General features: G+C 33.6%; 1 protein-coding gene across 9 annotated transcripts in view; it reads left to right on the top strand.

The window, feature by feature from the left end:
* Positions 1-21,534, top strand: part of TUT4 (terminal uridylyl transferase 4) — a 108,045-nt gene that overhangs the window by 39,108 nt on the left and 47,403 nt on the right. For all 9 annotated transcript variants that reach the window (XM_033113468.1, XM_033113467.1, XM_033113464.1 and 6 more), the window contains exons 4-6: positions 2,870-2,986; positions 18,817-18,994; positions 20,122-20,210. In XM_033113468.1, the coding sequence (XP_032969359.1) occupies positions 2,870-2,986; positions 18,817-18,994; positions 20,122-20,210 (384 nt within the window). The remainder of the gene's footprint in view (positions 1-2,869; positions 2,987-18,816; positions 18,995-20,121; positions 20,211-21,534) is intronic.

Raw genomic sequence — 21,534 nt, 5'->3', positions numbered from 1 at the left:
AGGCATAAAATTGGGGAATGCTTTATAAGGAGGTGACATTGGAACTGAGTCTGAAGAAGTAATTAGGAGTTGCCCAGATGTGTTGGGGAAGGGTGGTGGTAAATTACATGGGATTTCTAAAGGAAATGTGAAAAATGTCTTTTCATACAAAATAAGCAAGGGTTTGGACGGGAAGATATGTAGGATATGAAGTGAAAAAGGTCAATTTTTGGGAGAAGGAAAATTTTTGGGTAGAATGGATGTTTGATGGTAGTACGAAAGAGTGACCGGAGGTGAAAGAAAAGCTTGGCAGCATGGAAAACATTTTATGGGTTGTTGAATTTAGACAGCAGTGATGTAAAATCAGTGTGTCAGTATCAGCATAGATGTCTATAATCATTTTTCTTTCTGACACCTCTATTTCTTATTTAACCTCTTATTTAACACTTTTCTTTACCAGCTTGAGACACTCACTAAGAATATTCTTACTAACTTGTTTTTTATTTCATCAGGTTCTTTGGTTCACAGTGTATACCCATAGATTGTCTAATTGAGAAGTAAAGATGTAGATTTTTTACCCTGTACCAAAGAAGGAATAAATCTAAATAATTAGATCAAAGGGTAACCTTCCCTATAGCAAGCATTATATATTGACTAGGAGTGTTAAATACTTAGAATTTCCATGCCCAGAAATCGTTATTCTAGCTGGTCTGCAGAAACTTTAAAGAAGGTTTATTAGTGTGTTTGTTTAATGGCAAAATAAAATGCTATAATAAAGTAATTTTAAAACATTTTTCATTTGTCTCTTGTGAAACTTGAAGCTTAATGATGGTGAGAACATTTTTGTCTTATTTGCTATTGTGCCTCATACAGTGCTTTGCACATACCATGTTTTCCCGAAAATAAGACCTAGCCGGACTATCAGCTCTAATGTGTCTCTTGAAGCAAAAATTAATATAAGACCCGCTCATATTATATTATTATATTCTATTATTTATATTTTAGTATACCTGGTCTTATATAAAACATGGTATTATATATTATATTATATTATGTTATATTATTATATTATGTAAGACCCGGTTATATTATGGAAGACCCATTTTTGCTCCAAAAAATGCGTTAGAGCTGGCTAGGTCTTATTTTTGAGGAAACACGGTAGTAGTTGGTCAGTAATTAGAGGTAGGTAGTTTGCTTAGTGGTTAAGTGTATGGGTTTTGGAGTCACTGGGTCTAGCTCTGCACTTAGTGATTAAATACCATTGGATAAGTTATTTAACCTCTTCAAAACTCAGTTTATTCATTATTAAAATGGAGTTGATAAAAATGACACCTAGCTCACTGGGCTGTTATGAAGATTAAATAAGATAATACAAGTTCTTGGCCCAGTGCCTGATACATAGTAAGCACTAAATAAAGATTAACTGCTTGTAGAATTGGATTATTTTTACCAGGTAGGGCAATTTTTATTATTTTAAGAACACAAAAGTAGACTCCAGTGTTAGAGATTTATCCAAGGTCAATTGAGATGTTATCACAGGCCTGCTGATTCCCTATTCAGTGTTCTATTAAGCTTTTTTTACTAAAGGAATCCAGATATATCCTTGTCTGCTAACATTTTACAATTGAAAAATTTATATGAATGATCTCAAGACTCCCTTAATGACCTCATCGATATTCATGGCTTTAGGTATTCTGTATTTATGTTTTCAACTGAATCCAATCCTCCTTGCCTCTTCTGCCACTCTGAACTTGAACCAAGCCAACATCAGCTCTCTTCTGGATTATTGCAGAGTGCTCATAATGGCAATAAGCAATTCCTGCTTCTATTCTTAATATAGAAGACAAGTGATCCCTTTAAAATATTGATTAGGTCTTACAATTCTTTGCTCAGAAACCTTCAGTGCCTTCCCCTCAAACTTAGAATAAAAGCCAGAGTCTTTCCAAGGGGCCTTGTGATCTGTACCGCATTACCTTTCTGTTCTAGTCATACTAACCTTTTTATAGTTTTTCCAACATATTCGGTGGATTCTTGCCTCAGAGCCTTTGCATTCCCCTTTGCGTGGAATGTCTTTCCAGATATCCACATAGCTTAATCCTTCACTTCCTTTAAGTCACTTCATCAATAAGTTCTTAAGTGTTGATCCTATTTTTAAGAAGCAATTAACACCCTTTACAATATTCCTATTTATACATTTGTTTTATTTACACTAAAATGTAAATTCATAAGGACAGGGATTTTTGTTTATTTTGTTTACCCTATTACACCCAGCTCCTAAGAAAATGTTTCATATATAGTATGAGCTCATAAAATATTTGATGAATTAAGAACTAGTTGTGGTAGAAAGCTAAGAGGTGGAAGTCTATGTGAAGGCTTAATTCATTCCCCAGTAAGGACCGGTTTGAAAGAATTTTTAAAGAATTGGAATGACTATATTGAGCTGAATTTTCTTATTTGCTTGTTGCCTTGGGCAAAGTATTTAAACCTTGAGATTTAGTTGCTTTGCCAATAAAGTGAGGAATCCTCATAAGGTTGTTGTAAGGTTAATAGATACTGAATACGAGCTGGCTATATTTATTTTTAGTCGGTGGTAGGACTGTTGCTAAATTTGGGGCAGGTTTCCCTTTAAAGAAAATCATATACATAATATTCTAAAGTGAGAGAATCTTTTTGTCAGGGGTTGCAGCCTTTTGAAATATATGCTCTCCTATGATGACTATTTTGAAACGGACAGCTATCTCTTGGGTTTGTAAGTTCTGATTTATTACAAACTTATTCCTTCAATGCTTATTTTTATCTTATATTTATATAATTGTGCCATTCACATATGTAGTCAAAAATTTACTTCTCTGTTTTCTGAAAAAATGTACTTTTAAACTTTTCTTTTCAGCGCTCACCAGAATATACCAATTGTCGGTATCTATGCAAACTTTGCTTAATTCACATTGAAAATATCCAGGGAGCTCATAAACATATAAAGGAGAAACGACATAAGAAAAACATTTTGGTAAGTTCTTATTACAAAATATTTTATTTTTGAATGGTAAAACTATATCAATTATTTTTTATTTATGAAAGTAAAAATGTGATATTTATCCAGTCATATATTAATAACTGAAGTGATAGTATCGAGAACTGTGATTGCCCTCCTTAGGTAGTCAGGAGAGGAATCTTCTTAGAGACCAGTTTGCTTATCCTAAAGTATGTTGATTCCTAAGCTTAATACTTTCAGATATAGGTAGTCTAACTGATATTTATTAAGTTCTTACGTGCTTGGGTCGTCTAGGCAGTGGTGAATAAAACAGTCATGGTTCCTGTTCTTAGAGTTTCTAAAGTATCGGTGAAGGCATGCATTGAGTAGGGATTTAAGTATCCTGAGCTTTAGTAAAAGGGGAAACGTGGTGCTAAGGAAGTATACGAGCATATTTTACTTAGTCTACAACAGGGACCGTTTCTCTGAGAAAATGACATTTGAGTTGAACCTTGAAGTAATAGTTTAAAAGGCAAAATGGTGAATGGCGTAGAGGGATAAGCTGAGAGCATTTTACACAAAAAGGCAGTATGAATAAAGGTCTCTAAGTCAGGAAAGACCATGGCGTGTGAGGAACTGGAACAGTGTAGTAAGAGTAGAGCAAAGAGAGCTGGAGGAAAATGATGTAAGATGAAACTGGAGAAGTCCAGACCATGCAGTGCCTTGTAAGCTTTAACTGAGAATTCACAAATTCTTCAGTTATTTTTATTAGAACATGCACAGAGTGCTTTTTCTATTTAAAATTTATTAGTATACTAGCTATACTAGCTATTTTTCTTTTCAAAATTATAATAATATATTAACCTTTTATTTCTAAGTCATTGCTTATATCTTTTCTGAGAAATACTCTTTTACCTGCCTTTCCCAACAAGTCTGCGTTAGGTTTTCTGATCAAGCTGTTATGGGAGCAGAGAAAGAATACCTAACACAGTGTATTATTATAAATGTCTGCTTTCTCTCCTATTCTAGAAGGATTTGAGGGAAAGTTTAGTTTCTTATTTATGTTTTTATGTTGGTTAGGAGAGTGTCTGACACATAGTATGTGCTCAATACATTTTTCTGAAAAAATAAATGCATTGAAGAAAATCAGGAACTTAGAAGGAAATCATTCACATTTTACCAGTGTACTATTTTGATTTAATTAGAGCTTCAGAAGACTTAATAGAACAAATTGGTAGTTTAGGAGAGTTATTATATCTCTGAGAAATTTCAAGAAATGTTGAAAGATGTTGATTATTAGTTCCAGGAAAGCATCCTGAAGCCAGGAAAAGAACCATCTGAGAGAATTAGAGAGAACAGAGCTTGGTGCTTACACAGAGCTGGGGATAGTACCTTCCCACTAATCAGTCTGGAAAACCTCATACTTCATGGAGAATTGGGTAGAGTACACAGAAGGATCTTGTTTCAGTATTGGGGAATATGTAGCCCTAAACTGAAAGTAGTCTGGTCCTGACTAAAATATGTTAAAGGCAAGAACCAAAAGAATAAACTGTTTCCAGGTACTTAATGTCATTACAGAGCAAAGCTTGAGAATATTTACAGAAATACAAAATATCACCCCAAAAAGTTCACATTGTCACAAAGAAGCAGGAAAATACAAACCATGATGAAGAGAAAAATAGTCAATTAAAACTGACTTTGAATTGATATAGTAGAATTAGCGGAGAAGGACATTAAGACAGTTAATTCTATTTATAGTGTTAAAAAAATTAGAGGATAAGCAAAACGGAAGATATACAAAGGATACTGTTCAAATCAAGAAAAGGATTCAAATCAAGCTTACAAAAATGAAAACAATGTGTAGAATGAAAAATACACTGGATAGGACTAACGGTAGATCAGGCATTGCAAAAGGAAAGGTTAGTGAATTTAAAGATACAGCAATGGAAACTATCCAAAATGAAACAGAAACAAAGAACTTGTAAAAAAGAAAAGAGTATCATTTAGCTTTGGGATAATTAATATACGAGTATATAAGATGTCATCAAAAAATACAGTGAATGTTGCTGCCTAGTGCCATCCAGTGGAAAGGCAGGGATCTCCAATATGGGAAGTGGTGCATCAAACTTTAGTAAAAGTGGGTGACAAGTTTCATCTTGTTCGGTGCAGTCAGGTGAGCTACGGTTGAGCGAAGGTGTGTTTTAAAGTGTGCCATATATCATGGATCACGAACAATGCATGAACTTTGTTTCAAACTGCAAAAAAGGGCTAAAGAAACACGAAATATTAAAATTAATTTATGGTGATGCTACAGTGACCATGATCTGGCACCGTGCGACTTCTGGCTCTTCCCCAAAGTCAAAATGACCATGAAAGGTAAACGTTTTGAATTGATTCAGGACATGGAGGCAGCCACAACAGCGTAGCTAAAGACACTCACAAAAGAGGATTTCCAGAATTGCTTCAGAAAGTGGCAAGAATGATGGGATAAATTTGTTCGAAGCAGGGGAAGTATTTTGAAGGGGATTAATGGCAATGTGTCTTTCACTGTGATCATTTTTTTTTAATAATTTAAACATTCACCGTATTTTCTGATCACACCTCATATGTACCAGTTCTATACAAACTTTCAGAGCATTGAAGAGGAGGAATGCTTCCTAACTTAGTCTGTGAGGCCCACATACTCTGATGCCAACACCAGAAAAGACATTACAATAGAAGAAAATTTCAGATCAGTATCCCTCATGAACATAAATGCAAAATTTCTAAACATTTTAGCAAATTGAATGCAACAGTATATTTAAAGACGAACTATATATATCATGACTAACTGGCACTTTATTCCAGGAATGCGGTGTTGGTTTAACATTAGAAATCAGTGTAATTCATGATATTAACACAAAAATAACACTATATGATCATCTGAGTAGATGCTGAAAAAGCATTTTTAAAAATCCTTATTAAAAAGTCTCAGCAAACTAGAATAGGAATAGAAGGGAACTTCTTCAACATGATAAAGAACATCTGCAAAGAACTTACAGCTAACATCGTACTTAATGGTGCAAGACTGAATGCTTTCCTTAAGATTAGGGAAAAAGATAGGCATGAAAATGGTATAGCTGCCATGGGAAACAGTATTGAGGTTCCTCAAAAAATTAAATATGGAATTACCGTATGATCCAGTAATTACACTTCTGAGTATATACTGAAAAGAATTGCAAGTTGAGTCTTGAAGAGATATTTGTACACCGATCATAGCATTATTCACGATTGCTAAAACATGGAAGTAATTCAAGTATCCATCAACAGATGAATGGATAAGCAAAATGTCTTATGTACATACAGGAATATTATACAAGCTTAAAAAAGAAAGGGAATTCTGATATGCTACAACATGGATGAACCTTGAGGACATTATGCTAAGTAAAATAAGTCAGTCACAAAAAGAGAAATACTGTATGATTCTACGTATTAGAGTAGTCAAAATCATAGAGATAAAGTAGAATGGGTGGTTGCCAGGGCATGGGGGAATGAGTGAGTAGGGAAATGGGAAGTTATCATTAATGGGTATAGAGTGTCAGTTTTGTAAAATGAAAAGAATTCTGTGGGTGGATGGTGGTGGTGGTTGCACAGTAATATGAATATACTTAATGCCACTGAATTGTACACTTAAAAATGGTAAATAGTAAATTTTATGTTCTGTATATTTTATCACAATAAAAATGTTAGAAAAAAAGATATTTCTACTCTTACCACTTCTAGTCCACATTGTATTAGAGGTTCTAGTCAGTGCAATCAGGCAAGAAAAAGAAATAAAAGCTATGAAGATTGGCAAAGAAGAAGTAAAGCTGTATTTATAATCAATATGATTGTTTATATAGAACATTCAGTGAAATATAGAAAAGAGTTCCTAGAACTAATGAATGAGTTTAGCCTGGTTGAAGAATACAAGATCAATATGCAAAAATCAATTGTATTATACGTATAAATTGAAATTTAAAAATCTGTTTACTGTAGCATCAAAAAGATGTAAAACTTGCATAGAAAACACAAAACATTTCTGAGAGAAATTAAGGAGCTAAACAAATGGAGAAATAAATCTTGTTCATGTTTTGGAAAAATTGATACTGTTAAATGTCAGTTCTTTCCAAACTGTCTATAGATTCAATACAATCCTAACCAAAATCCTGATTCTAAAACTCACATGGAAATGCAAATGCCCTAGAAAGGTCTAAAACAACTTTGAAAAAGAACAAAGTTGGACGACTAACACCACCTGATTTCCAGGCTTATAAAGCTACAATCATTAAGACAGTGTGATGTTAGTAACAAGTAAACAAATAGGTCAGTGGAGCAGAATAATGAGCCTAGAAATAGGCACACATATATGAACCACTGTTTTTTGACAAAGATTCAAAGGCAATTCAGTGGAGAAAGGATAGTCTCTTAAAGTTACGATTCTAGACTAATTAGATACTGATCAGATACACAAAGATACACTAATTAGATATACAAAGAAAGAACCTTTATCCACACCTTGCACTATATAAAAAAGAAAACAAAAAAAGCAAACCTCTAAATGAGTCACAGGCCTAAACGTAAAACCCTAAAAGTATAAAATTTCCAGAAGAAAACAGGAGAAAATTTTTATGACCTTGGATTAAGCAAAATTTCTGATACGACAACAAAGGAAAATAATGGTAAATGAGACTTCCTCAAAATTATAACTTCTGCTCTTTGAAAGATACTGTTTAAGAATGACAGTTTTAGCCAAGACTGAGAGAAAATATTTGCACATCATGTCTGGTAAATGATTTGTATCTAGAAGATATAAACAACTTTCAAAACGTAGTAATAAGTAAATAACGTAATAAAAATAAGGGCAAAGATTTGAGCTCAACATTATTCATCATTAGGGAAATCACTACACTTATTACAACAGCTAAAATTAAAAAGTGACTATACCAAGTATTATCAAGAATGTGGAAGAATGCAAGTCTCAAACAGTACTGGTGGAAATGTAAAATAGTACATCCACTTTTTTTTTTTTTACATCCACTTTTTTTTAAGGTGTTTTTATTTTAAAATTATTTTTTACATTGAGATCTGATTGACATAAACATATTAGTTTCAGGTGTACAACATAGTCATTCAATATGTGTACATTTTGTGAAATGATCACAATAAACCTAGTTAACATGCAGCACCACACATAATTACACAATTTTTTTTTGAGAACTTTTAAGATTTATACTTTTAGCAGCTTGCAAATATATGTATAATAAATACAGTATTATTAAGTAATCACCAGGATTAAATTATATCTCCAGGATTTATTTATTTTATAACTGAAAATTTGTACCTTTTGACCACTTTTATCCATTACCCCGACCTCCTACCTTTGGCAACCAACCACTAGTCTATTCTCTGAGTTTAGTTTTTTTCCTTGAGTTTGATTTTACGTATAAGTGAAATCATACGGTATCTGTCTCTTTCTGTCTGACTTAACGTCACTTAGTATAATGCCCTCAGGGCCCATCCATATTGTTGCAAATGGCAAGATTTCCTTTTTTATTCCTGAATAATATGTCATTATACAGTCATGTGCTACATTTCCATCAACCACAGGCTGCCCATACAACAATGGTCCCATAAGATTATAATGGAGCTGAAAAATTCCTATTGCCTAGTGATGTCGTAGTCTTTGTAATGTAACATAACTCAGCACATCTCTCACGTGTTTGTGGAGATGCTGGTGTAAACAAACCTACTGCATTGCCAGTTGTATAAATACTAGCAATACAATTATATACAGTACCTAATATGTGCTAATAAAGACTGTGTTATTGGTTTATGTATTTACTATACTTTTCATCTTTATTTTAGAGTGTACTCTTTGTACTTATTAAAAAAGGTTTGCTGTAAAATCGTATGTCATGTTATGCTAGCAACAGCCTCATACATCTCATGTTTACCACATCTCTTGATTGCCTTGTTTTCTCTTGTGCTTCTTTTAATCTTGTGGTGTTTGGTACAGACTTTTAGCCTAGGAGCAGTAGGCTATACCATATAGCCTAAGTGTGTAATAGGCTAGATCTGTGTAAATACACTCTGATGTTCGCACAACATTGAAATAGCCTACCATGGCATTTCTCAGAATGTATCCCCGTTGTGAAGCGGTGCATGACTGTGTATACGACATTTTCTTTCTGTTCACCCACTGATAGACACTTAAGTTGTTTCCATGTCTTGGCTATTGTAAATAATGCTGCAGTGAACACAGGAATGCAGATATCTTTTTGAGTTAGTGTTTTCATTTTCTTCTGATAAATATCCAGAAGTAGAATTACTGTATCATATGATAGTATATCCACTTTTGAAATCATTTTGGTAGTTTTTAAAAAGTTAAACATACACCTAATACACCTAATTTTATTTCTGTATATTAACCCAAGAGAAGTAAAAGCGTATGTTTGTACAAATACTTGTATCTGAATGTTCATGGTATCTTATGAGTTCCAACAGTTAAGTTCACGAACTTGCCACTGTGCCCTTACATTGGCAGCACTGTACAAACAGCTCAGTAAGGTTTCATAAGCTAGGTATATCAGTGTCTCACAGCTGTGTTTGTGTCGACGTGTGGCAGTGTCTTGCTGAGTGGCATTCATTGTCTTTTTGTGTGCTGTCGTGAGAATGTCTGAGCTTGAATTAGAACAATGAACAAACATTAAATTTCTTGTTAAACTTGGCAATCGTGGAAGTGAAATCGGGGCCATGTTAGTCCAAGTTTATGGGGATAATGCCATAAAGAAAACGGCAGTGTACAAATGGATTAAACGATTTTCTGAGGGGAGAGAATGCATCACTGATGAAGAGAGGTCTGGGCAGCCAGAAACGAGCAGAACTGATGAAAACATTGCAAAAATTCATCAAATTGTGCATCAAAATCGTCGGCTGACTGTGAGAAGCATAGCAGACCAAGTAAACATCGATAGAGAAACAGGAAAATCTGAACTGAAAATCTTGGCATGAGAAAGTTGTGTGCAAAAATGGTCCCAAAGGATCTCACTGATGAGCAAAAGCAAAGGAGAGTCAAAGTTTGCCAAGACCTTTTGGAGAGGCAAGATGATGTTTTGGGCCATTTTATCACCGGTGATGAAACATGGGTGTACCAATCAGACCCTGAAACAAAGCATCAAAATGCACAATAGAAGTCAGCAAATTTTTTATGACCAAAAAAGTTCCGTCAGTCCAAATCAAGAGTTAAAACGATGTTGCTAACCTTTTTTTATATCAGAGGAATTATTCATTATTAATTTGTACCAACTGGACAAACAACCAAATTTACTATTTGAAAGTGCTGAAAAGGCTACGTGAATAAGACGAAAACAACCTGAACTTTTCAGCAACAATTCATGGCTCTTGCGTCACGACAATGCACCAGCTCATTCATACGGCACTGCCTGTGAGGGAGTTTTTAGCCAGTAAACAAATAACTGTATTGGAACACCCTCTCTGCTCACCTGATCTGGCTCCCAATGACTTTTTTCTTTACCCAAAGATAAAGGAAATATTGAAAGGAAGACATTTTGATGACATTCAGGACATCAAGGGTAATACAACGACAGTTCTGATGACCATTCCAGAAAAAAGAGTTCCAAAATTGCTTTGAAGGGTGTACTAGGCGCTGGTATCAGTGCATAGCTTCAAAGGTGAGTACTTCAAAGGTGACCGTAGTGACATTCAGCAATGAGCTATGTAGTACTTTTCTCTAGGACAAGATTGCGAACTTAATTGTCAGACTTCCTAAGTGCAAACAAACCAGTAGGTGAATGGATATACAAATTGTGTGATAGCCACACCACATTATATTATTTGACATAAATAGGAATGAACTGTTGATATACACAACATAGGTGAATCTTAAAATAATTATCCTGTGTGACAGAAGCCAGACGAAAAAGAGTGTGTACTGTGTGATTCTATTTATTTAAAACTCTAGAAAATGCAAACTAATCTATAGTCACAGAAACCAGGTCAGTAGTTGCCTGAGTACAGGTGTGGAAGGGGGAGGGAGTGATTACAAAAGAGCTATAATGGAATTTTTTACATGTAATTAATGTTTATTATGTTAACTATGGTCACGGTTTTATACATATGTCAAAAATTAACAAAATTGTAAACTTTAAGTATATGCAATTTATTTTATGTGTGTTATATTTCAGTAAAGTTATTTTTTAAAAAATAGCCAAAAAGAAAATGGAAGGTCACCCATAAAGGTGCAGCAGTAGGGAATGTAGCTAACTTATCAGTAGCAGTAACAAGTCAGGAGACAGTTGAATAGTATTTTCAGAGTTCTGGGGTAGAAAAAAGCCCTGTCAGCCTGTATTTCTATACTCAGTGAAATTATCTAGCAATAATGAGCGCAGAATATACTGATGGATAAATGTAATGAGAGTTAACCACCAAAAGACCCTCAGTAAAGGAAATTCTGAAGGATATAGTTTAGACTAAAAGAAAATGATTCTCAAGGAAACATGAGAGTTGCAAGAAGGACTGGAGAGTTCAAGATATATTGGTTGAATAAAATAACAGTAACAGCACCAATAGCATTCAGTTTGTCAGAGATAAAAATTCAGGCTAGAACTAAAATACTCGGGGATAATAGGATGTAAGCTTGCAGATAGTTATCAGTGTTAAAACTTTTTTAAATTTATGATTTGGGAAGAGAAGAAAGATACTGGTTTATTGTAGATATCGTTAGGTTAATTATGCATGTTGAAATACCTAGAGTAAGCAGTAAAAAAGTAGTGATAGTGATAGAGTATAGCTTCTGAACTAGTAGGAGGTAGATCGAATAAAATAATGAAAAGGCCTCCATCCTAAAGAATGGGCAGAGTGTGGGGTAGGGCAGTAGGCTGATAGTATCAGGAAAAGCAGATCAAAAAGAAAGCTTAATAAAAGTTCATACTATACATACCAAAAAGATAAATGAACTATATTTTCCAGTTAAAAGACCTGTATAAAATTTTGATTTACAAATAATTTGTTGAGTGCCTTCAGATTCTGCTTTAGGCCTTTATGCTATAGAGATCTAAGAAAATAAAGCACCGTAATCTCTGGACATGAGTTCACAGGCACTGGGGGCAGGCATATGAGCAAAATGGTTGAAAAAGACTGTGATTAAGTATTACAGTAGATGCTTTTTAGAATATGGTGTGACAGCAGATTGGGACTTGCATAACAGAGTTTGTGTATTGCGTCAGAAAGGGCTTATGAGAGAAGGTGAATAGAGGAACTGATCATGGTTTTTAAGAATAGAATTGCCATGTCACCCAGCAATCCTCTCTCCAGGGTATCTGCCAAAAAAATGTGAAAACATTTATCCATAAAGACATATGTACTCCGGTGTTCATTGCAGCATTATTTATGGTCGCAAAGACATGGAAACAACCAAAGTGTCCTATGATAGATGATTGGATAAAGAAGATGTGGTAAATGTACACAAAGGAATGTTGTTCTGCCATAAGAAAAGATGAAATACTGCCATTTGTGGCAACATGGGTGGATCTTGAGATTATTATGCTAAGTAAAGTAAGTCAGACAGAAAAAGTCGAGAACCACATGACTTCACTCATATGTGGGATATAAAACTGAAGGCAGTGCACCCGAAACTAATTAAAAACAAAAAAAGGCCATAAAAAACACACACACACACACACAAAAAAAACTGAAGGAAACAAGGGAATAAGACAAAGAAACAAAAACTCATAGACACAGACAACAGTTTAGTAGTTACCAGAGGGTAAGGGGGGATGGGAGATGGTAAAAGAGGGTAAAGACGGTCAAATATATGGTGATGGAAGGAGAACTGACTGGAGGGTGAACGCATAATGCAATATATAGATGATGCATTATAGAATTGTACACTTGAAAAATCCATGGAGTTTTGTTAACCATTGTCACCCAATAAATTTTAATTAAAAAAAATATTATCAGGTAAAGAAGAGAGAATAAATCTTTATAGAAGATTTATGTTTATAGTCATTGAAGGAAGAAACGGCAGATTGTGTTCAGGGAATAACTAATATTTTAGCATAACTGAAGTACACTGGCAAAGGGGAGACTGATCATGAATGTATACTCTGTTAGAGCGTTCAGCTTTTATTTTGAGGTTTATGGGGCTTAGTGACATGTAATTTTGCATGATAACTCACCCTGGCATCAGTGTGAAAGAAGTCTTTGAAGGGTCTAGGTTGGGGAGACCCATTAGTCTTTCATTAGTCAGGCAATGATGAACATTTGGTATGAAGTTGTAATTGGTGAGAATGGAGTTGAGGTTGGAGCTTTGAGAGAGATTTAGGGTGTAGAATTGTAGAGGCAGAGGCCTAGGATGTCTCGAATGAGCATAAGGTAATCTGATTTGAGATGTTATAGATTATGGTGCCATTTAATTAGAGGAAATAAAGAAAATGTTTTAGAACATTCTGAATTTGAAACACTTGTAGGACATTTCAAGTGAAGATACTCACCAGTCAGTTGAATATAAGGAGGTGGAATTTATATTAGGAGCTGGAGATTCAGATGTGGTAATCTTCAGCTTATTGAAGCCATGGATCAGCACCCATGGGCGAGATCATCCACGGGACTGAGGAGAGAAAATCACAGAACATACATATTGAAGGGACTAAAAGAGGAAGAGCAACAAACAGACTGGAGAATGATCAGGAAAATGAGAATAGAGATACTACAGAAGCTAAAAAAAAAGTTTCATTAAGATACCACAGAAGCTAAAAAAAAAGTTTCATTAGGATAGTTTAAAGTGTCTGATAGCATTAAAATAATCTAAGAATGTAAAAATGTCAACTAAGCAAGTTTTGATAATCCTGGTAAGAACAGTTCCTGTTTTAGAGCTAATGACATAGTTTTGGGTGAGCAGGTTAAAAGGCATACGAGTAGACGCAACTTTCGGGAAACTTCATTATGAAAGAAAGGAAGATTGGTAGTAGCTAGAGTGGCACACAGGATCTTTTGTTTTAATATGGCATACTGAAACTCATCACAGCAGTTTTAATTTTTTATTAATTTGAATGATCATTTAATTAATCTTTACCTCTTTCCTGACTGGAAGCGCCATGAGGATAGGGATTATATGCGTTCTTTTTTTCCCATTGTAACTCCATTGCCTGGTACATAGTTGCTCAATAATATTTGTTGACTGATTATTTAAATGGAATTCGAAAGAGCGTAAGCGTTGGGGTTAGACATAGATTAATTATCAGTTCTACCCTCTGATTGTTGAAAGATACTAAGTATCTTTAAGCCTCAGTTTTCTTATGTATAAAATGATTTTGATAGTATCTACCTGTGGAGGTGCATTTTAAGGGTTAAGTGACATAATATCTATTGAGGCCCCTCGCACATGCCAGGCCCACACTAGGTACTCAATAAATTGTGGTGGACATGGGTTATAATAGAGGCAGAGAGTGCTTACTTGATAAAACAAACCAATAGATAGGGCAGTGTTTCAAATGAGGAGGATTGAGTTGATTACCTGAGAAGGTAAAGAGTTTTGGAATTTAGAGCATGCTATTAATCATGAATTAAAGGGAATGTTTCATTATGTTGGAAAGACATTAAGAAGGCTTCACTGCATATTTAACATTTAAGCTATACCGTCAAGGATTAGAGGGATAGAAAAAAAGAGTGTCAGCAGTCTTTTAGGCATAAGGAATAAAATGAGTAAAGACATGGAGGCCCAGTAGCACATACAGTATTTGGAAGCTGGTGACTGTATAATCGTGGATATCTGCCAAAAATGTTGGAGGCAGTAGAGGTAATGGTTGGATGAGGGCCTGAAAAGGTAGGCCGAAACTAAATTGCTGTATATTTCATGTTAAGAAGTTGGTGTATTATCTTACTAGTGCCATTGAAGGTTTAAAATTTTTGTGTGTGTGTGGCAAAATATATATGACATAAAATTTAACATTTGAACCATTTTTAAGTGTACAGTTCAGTCACAATATTGTACGACACCCATCTCCAAAACTTTTTCATCATCACATATTGAAACTCTGTAACCATTTAACAATGATTGCTCATTCCCCTCTCCTCCTTGCCTTTGGTAACCACTGTTCTACTTTCTGTCTCCATGTATTTGAATGTTGTAAGTACCCTACATAAATAAGTCCTTTTCTGCTTATTTCACTTAGCATAATGTCTTTAAGTTTCAACCACGTTATGGTATGTATCAGAATTTCCTTCCTAATTAATGTTGAATAATATTTCATTCTATGTATATACCATGTTTTATATATCCATTAATCTGTAGATGGATATTTGGGTTGTTTCTACCTTTTGGCTATTGTGAATAATTTTGGTACGAACACTGTTGTAGAAATACTTGATTGAATCCTTGCTTTCATTTCTTTTGTGTATATACCCAAAAATGGAATTTCTGGATCAAATGGTAAACCTACGTTTAATTTTCTGAGGAACTGCCATACTGTTTTCCACAGCAGCTGCACCATTTTGTATTCCCACCAGCAATGCACAAGTGTTCAATTTCTCCACATCCACAAAACTCTTGCGGGTTTTTTGTTTGTTTGTTTGTTTTTGTGGATAATAGCCATTCTAATGTGAAGTGGTATCTCCTTGTACTTTTGATTTGCATTTTTCTGATGATTAATGATGTTGAGCACCTTTTCATGTGTTTATTATCCATTTGTGTATCTTTGGAGGAATGTCTACTCAAGTTCTTTGAGCACTTTTGAATTGGGTTGTTTTCTTAATGAATTTTAGGTGTTCTTTGTATGTTCTGGAAATTAATCCCTTATATGTGATTTGCAAATATTTTATCCCATTTTGTGGGTTCTCTTTTTACTCAGTTAATAGTGTCATTTGATGCACAAATGTTTTTAATTTTCATGAAGTCCAGTTTGTCTTTGTTCCCTGTGTTTTTGTTTCATATCCCAGAAGTTATTCCCTAATCCAGTGTCATGAAGCTTTTCTCTTCTGCTTTCTTCTGAGAGTTTTATAATTTTGCTCTTGCAATTAGGTCTTTGATCCATTTTGAGTGATTTTTGTATGTGTCGTAAGGTAAGGGTTCACGTTGCATGTGGATATCCAGTTTTCCTAGCACCATTTGTTGAAAAGACAATCCTTTCCACATTGAATGATCTTGACACCCTTATTAAAAATCATTTGACAGTATTTATGAGTGTCTATTTCTGGGCTGTTTTATTCCATTGGCCTATACATCTATCTTTATGCAAGTACTTTATACTTTCTTGGTTACTCTGGTTTTGTAGTACTTTTTGAACTCAGGAAATGAGAGTTCTCTAACTTTGTTCTTTTTTCAAGATTATTTTAGCTGTTTGGGGTTCCTTGAGATTCCATGTGAATTTTTAAGGTCAATTTTTCTGTTTCTGCAAACAAAAAAAAAGTCATTGGGATTTTGATAAGGATTGATTGACTCTGTAGATCACTTTGGGTAGTGTTGACATCTTAATATTAAGTCTGCCAGTCCATGATCATGGAGCTTTTCTGTTTATTTATGTCATCTTTAATTTCTTTAAGCAATGTTTTATTGTTTCCGGTGTACAAATCTTTCATCTCCTTGGTTATTGTGTTTCCCTGAAAATAAGACCTAGCCGGACAATCAGCTCTAATGCATCCTTTGGAGCAAAAATTAATATAAGACCTGGTCTTATATAATATAATAATATATAATTAATATAATGCCGAGTCTTATATTAATTTTTGCTCTAAAAGACGCATTAGAGCTGATTGTCCGGCTAGGTCTTATTTTTGGGGAAACATGGTAAGTTAATTCATAAGTATTTTATTCTTTCTGATGCTACTTTAAATAGAATTGTTTTCTTAATTTCCTTTTTAGATTGTTTATTGTTAGTGTATAGAAGTCAACTGATTTTTTTATGTGTTGATTTGTATCCTGCTACTTTGCTGAATTTATTGTTCATTCTAACAGCTTTTTTTTGTGGAATATTTATGGTTTTCTACATATTAGATGATGTTATCTGTCAATAGAGATTATTTTGTTTCTTCCTTTGCAATTTGGTTGCCTTATATTTCTTTTTCTTGCCTAATTCCTCTGGCTAGAACTTCCAATAGTATGTTGAATAGAAGTGGTAAAAATGGGCATTCTTGACTTGCTCCTGATTTGAGAGAGAAAGCTTTCAGTCTTTCACCATTGAGTATGATGTTAACTGGGGGTTTTTCAGGTGATCTTTATTATCTTTATTATTAAAATAAAGTAATTTATTTTATTCCTAGTTTGTTGAATGTTTTTACCATAAACGGGTGTTGAATTTTGTCAGATGTTTTTTCTGCATCAATTGAGATGATCATGTCATTTTTTTCCCCTTTCATTCTGCTAAGGTGATATGTTATGTTGATTGGATTATTGTATGTTGAATCATCCGTGGGTTCTAGCAATAAATAGTACTTGGTCATGGTGTATAATCCTTTTAGTATTCTGCATAATTTGGCTTGCTAATATTTTGTTTAGGATTTATTGAAAGTTTTTAAGTAGGAGAATAACTGGTAGAGATATGGGAAATGGGATCAAGGTCCACAGATTGGAAATGGAAGACTAATTAGGAGGTTCTTGCCTCGTGGGCAAGTTTTCCTAGCCTAAACTAATTCTTTCCAGAATTAACCTTATCTCAGTAGAAGGTACCACTTTACCCAGTTGCTTAGGACAAGTATCTTTGAGTCATCTTCGATTCAGCTCTTTCTTTTACACCTCACATTCCAACCATTAGTAAATTCTATAGAATTTACCTTCAAAATATCATATATTCCAAATTCAGTCATTTTTCACACACTTCTACTCTTTTTGCTTTAGTCTAAAGCTACCATCATCGCTTACCTGGACTGTTTCCAACTACACCTCTTCCTCTCTTCTCACAATCAATTCTTTATTCAGCAGCTAGGATTGTTCTTTTAAAATATATCACGTTACTTCCTGCTCATAGCCCTTCAGTGGCTTCTCAACATAGAATAAAATTCTAAGCTGTTACCAAGTTTCATGAGGCCATAAGTATAACAAATGCTTTTGTTATCATAATAAATAAAAGAAACAGTATGGTCTCAGTTATGTTAAAAAATGAGGGAAATAGTAAGACGTGAGATTGTGGATGATTTTCTTCTTTGCATTTTTTTATATTTCGTGTAGTTTTTACAGTTAGCATGTGTTCTTTTAAATCAGAATAGTAAGTTAATTTTAAAAAGTTGTGCATATATAATATAGTTCCTCTTTAGCTCCTTGGTTTAAAATGGCTTTCAGACTTTTAGCAGAATAAAGGTTTTTTTTGACTATTTTGCCTAGTGTTGGGTAAAATAACAGATAAATCTATTGCAAATCGTAGGCAGTATTTCAGAGTGATGATAGTGTCCAGGATGTTTTCCTGTGACCATTTAATCTCATACTGTATATGGGATCAGAGACAGTTCAAGACCTTCTGCTACACCTAAGACAATCTCACTTTGCTGCAACAAAATGATCAGCTAAGTGTTAGACTTATTGTGTCTTGGCTTTGATGTAGCATTTCAGAATTCATGCAGACAGTAAAGTAGAACAAGTTTTATTTTTTAATGTTTAATGTCAGCCTCTCCCACAGTGCCTCTCATTCTTCCAATTCTGCTTCACAGAGGCAGGGGTCTCTGTCTGTTGTTCACTTGCATATCCTAGGTGTCTTAAATCTGGCACATAAAAGGTGAATATTTGTTGAGTTAATATTTCTGTCTTTTTCTCCTAAATTTAAGGACATTAAAATAGAAATTCTTTTTTTTTCTTTTTTCTTTTTTTTTTATGTTGTTGTTGTTAAATGTTACACTGACAGGAAAAACAGGAAGAAAGTGAGCTTCGTTCTCTGCCACCTCCTTCCCCGGCCCACTTGGCTGCTTTAAGTGTTGCAGTTATTGAATTAGCAAAAGAACAAGGAATAACAGATGATGACCTCAGAGTCCGCCAGGAAATTGTGGAGGAAATGTCAAAGGTTATAACGGCATTTTTACCAGGTATAAATAGATTTTATGCTTAATTTTTAAAATCACACCTCTTCCTCTTCTTTTTGAACTTAGGGTTTCTTAGTGTTTTCCTTTTCCTTTTTTTCTCCATTTTAAAAGTAGATGAATTCAATTGTTCAATAAATGACTTTTTTTTGGGGGGTATATTTCAGAAAAGCAAAATGGAGAATTATGGCACAACAGAATAAGATTTATTTCTTACAACCAAAGGGATTTTGGACAGTTGATGAATTATAGTTTTCATACAGAGCCATTGTGAGATTTATAAGACAATAAAATTGAAATTTAAAAATGGAAAATATTTTCATTTCTTTATTATTTCTGTAATGTTTTTCTACCTAAAATATATTGAATACTAATTTAAGTTATATATAGAAATAATTCATTGTTATTATAAGAGTAGAAATGAAAATTTTGTGATTTTAATCACTTCAATGATTTTTCAGACATTTTGTGAACTTGAAAAGTAGACTTTTATGTATACAATTGAGTATAAACTTAAACTTTCTAAAAAATTAAACCTGCCTGATTAGTTCCAATCATGTTAGTTTTCAACTTGTCCTTTGGTGAGATCCTTTAAAAATTTGCCTTATGATTTTTGAAATGTCACATTTGATAGTCTGAGAAAGATGTAGGTTGCATGTTACTGTTTGTTTAATTTGTTCTACGAACTCTTGAAAGCCACAGAGTATTTTCAGTTTTAGTTTTGCAGTATTTTTAGTTTTAGGTTTGCAATATCAATTGACTTGGCTGCACTTTGTATATTTAGGGAGCATTGCATCGAATATCTGTATCTAAAAATAAATGTAGTTTGTGACAGTAGCTATAGCTAAGTTAGTATATTCTTTAGTGTTGTATATTAAATGTTAAACATACTTCTAGTCACTCCTAAATGAATTACTACTAAAATTTTATTTAACCACTAAACTTTTATGAATAATTTCTCTCTTGTAACTGAGAAATGTTTTTATTATTTTGTAGGTCAGTCAGAAAGGATACCATTCTACTAGAGTTGGAAGACATAAAATTCAAATATATGCAATTTTCCTACCACTGTTTTTTGAAGTTTCCATATTTGCATGCTATTTCGTGCTTTGATATTTTTCCTTTTTTTCCAGAGTGTTCACTTAGGTTGTATGGCTCGTCTCTGACCAAGTTTGCTCTGAAAAGTAGTGATGTTAATATAGATATAAAATTTCCTCCCAAGGTAAGTTATTAGAGAAGAACTTTTCCTGTGTGGTTCTTAACTAGTACTTGGTATTTTTTATTGATTCTCTTTTTAGAGGAGGTGCAGGGGACTATAAAATTGTGGCTTGTAGAAGTTACCATCATGATTAAACAGTGCTTTTGGAAATTACTAATAGGTGTCAACATAGGTGGAATAAAAGAAATAAAGGACAGGAAAAAAAGGAAACAGGAAGGCAGTCATTAAAAAAAAAGGAAAAATGCTTATATTTGAGCGTGTAGAACAGTTACTGCTTATGGTAAGTAGTGTAGAAAGTGAAATCGTACTTTGGTGTTCAAATCTTGGCTGCAGTGTACAAGTCACTTACTTGACCTTTTTGAGCCTCAGTTTCCTAATTTCCAAAACAGGGATAATAAATTTTATATTAAATAAGATTCTGTATACCAGGTATTTTTGTATAATTCCCGGTACATTATGGATACTTTTAATAAGTAGTAGCTAGTTCCATTAACAAAAGCACTGTGTTTCCCTGAAAATAATGCCTAGCTGGACCATCAGCTCTAATGCATCTTTTGGAGCAAAAATTAATATAAGACCTGGTATTATATTATATTATATTATTTTATATTATATATCATATTTTATCATTATATCATATCATACTATACTATACTATATTATACCCGGTCTTATAGTAAAATAAGACCGGGTCTTATATTGTATTATATTATATAAGACCCGGTCTTATATTATAGTAAAATAAGCCTGGGTCTTATATTATTTTTTGCTCCAAAAGATGGTACTAAAAGCACTGTTAGCATTGCTTATTTATTGACATCAAACATTTAAAATAATCAGTTGACATTTTATGTGTTTTTAATTTTTTGAGTAAGTTTGTGCTCAAGGAGGTTTGATTTGGGTGAAAATTTGATGTTTTAATTTCTAGTCTGATAACAGTTATTTAGTTATAATTAATGTATGATTATTAAATGCTTTTAAATAACTGCAAAGTACATATAACACTAAACATTTGAAAAGCTTGTTATTTAAGGTAGTATTTTATTCCAAGCCTTTTGGCAATGCTGGCAGTGATCAGTAGCCCTTAAATTTTTTACCTCAAAACTTCTCTTTAGTAGTCATTTGGTAAACTAATTTTTTTCATTTGTTTTGCTATAAAATTCCAGAATCTTTTCTCACTCTAAAAAGTCATTAATTTAAGGAATGTTGTTTGAATAATAGCATTACATGATTCTAGTTCTATGAGCAAGATTTGTTAACATAAATGTAAAACACTATTCTATTTTCATTAAAATAGAGAAGATGATTTTATTTAAATGTTTAAAGA

The sequence above is a fragment of the Rhinolophus ferrumequinum genome, chromosome 9, assembly GCF_004115265.2.
Source record: "Rhinolophus ferrumequinum isolate MPI-CBG mRhiFer1 chromosome 9, mRhiFer1_v1.p, whole genome shotgun sequence".
Lineage (NCBI taxonomy): Eukaryota > Metazoa > Chordata > Mammalia > Chiroptera > Rhinolophidae > Rhinolophus > Rhinolophus ferrumequinum.
The sequence above is the reverse complement of the archived record's forward strand: the minus strand, read 5'-3'. Positions and strand labels throughout refer to the sequence as shown.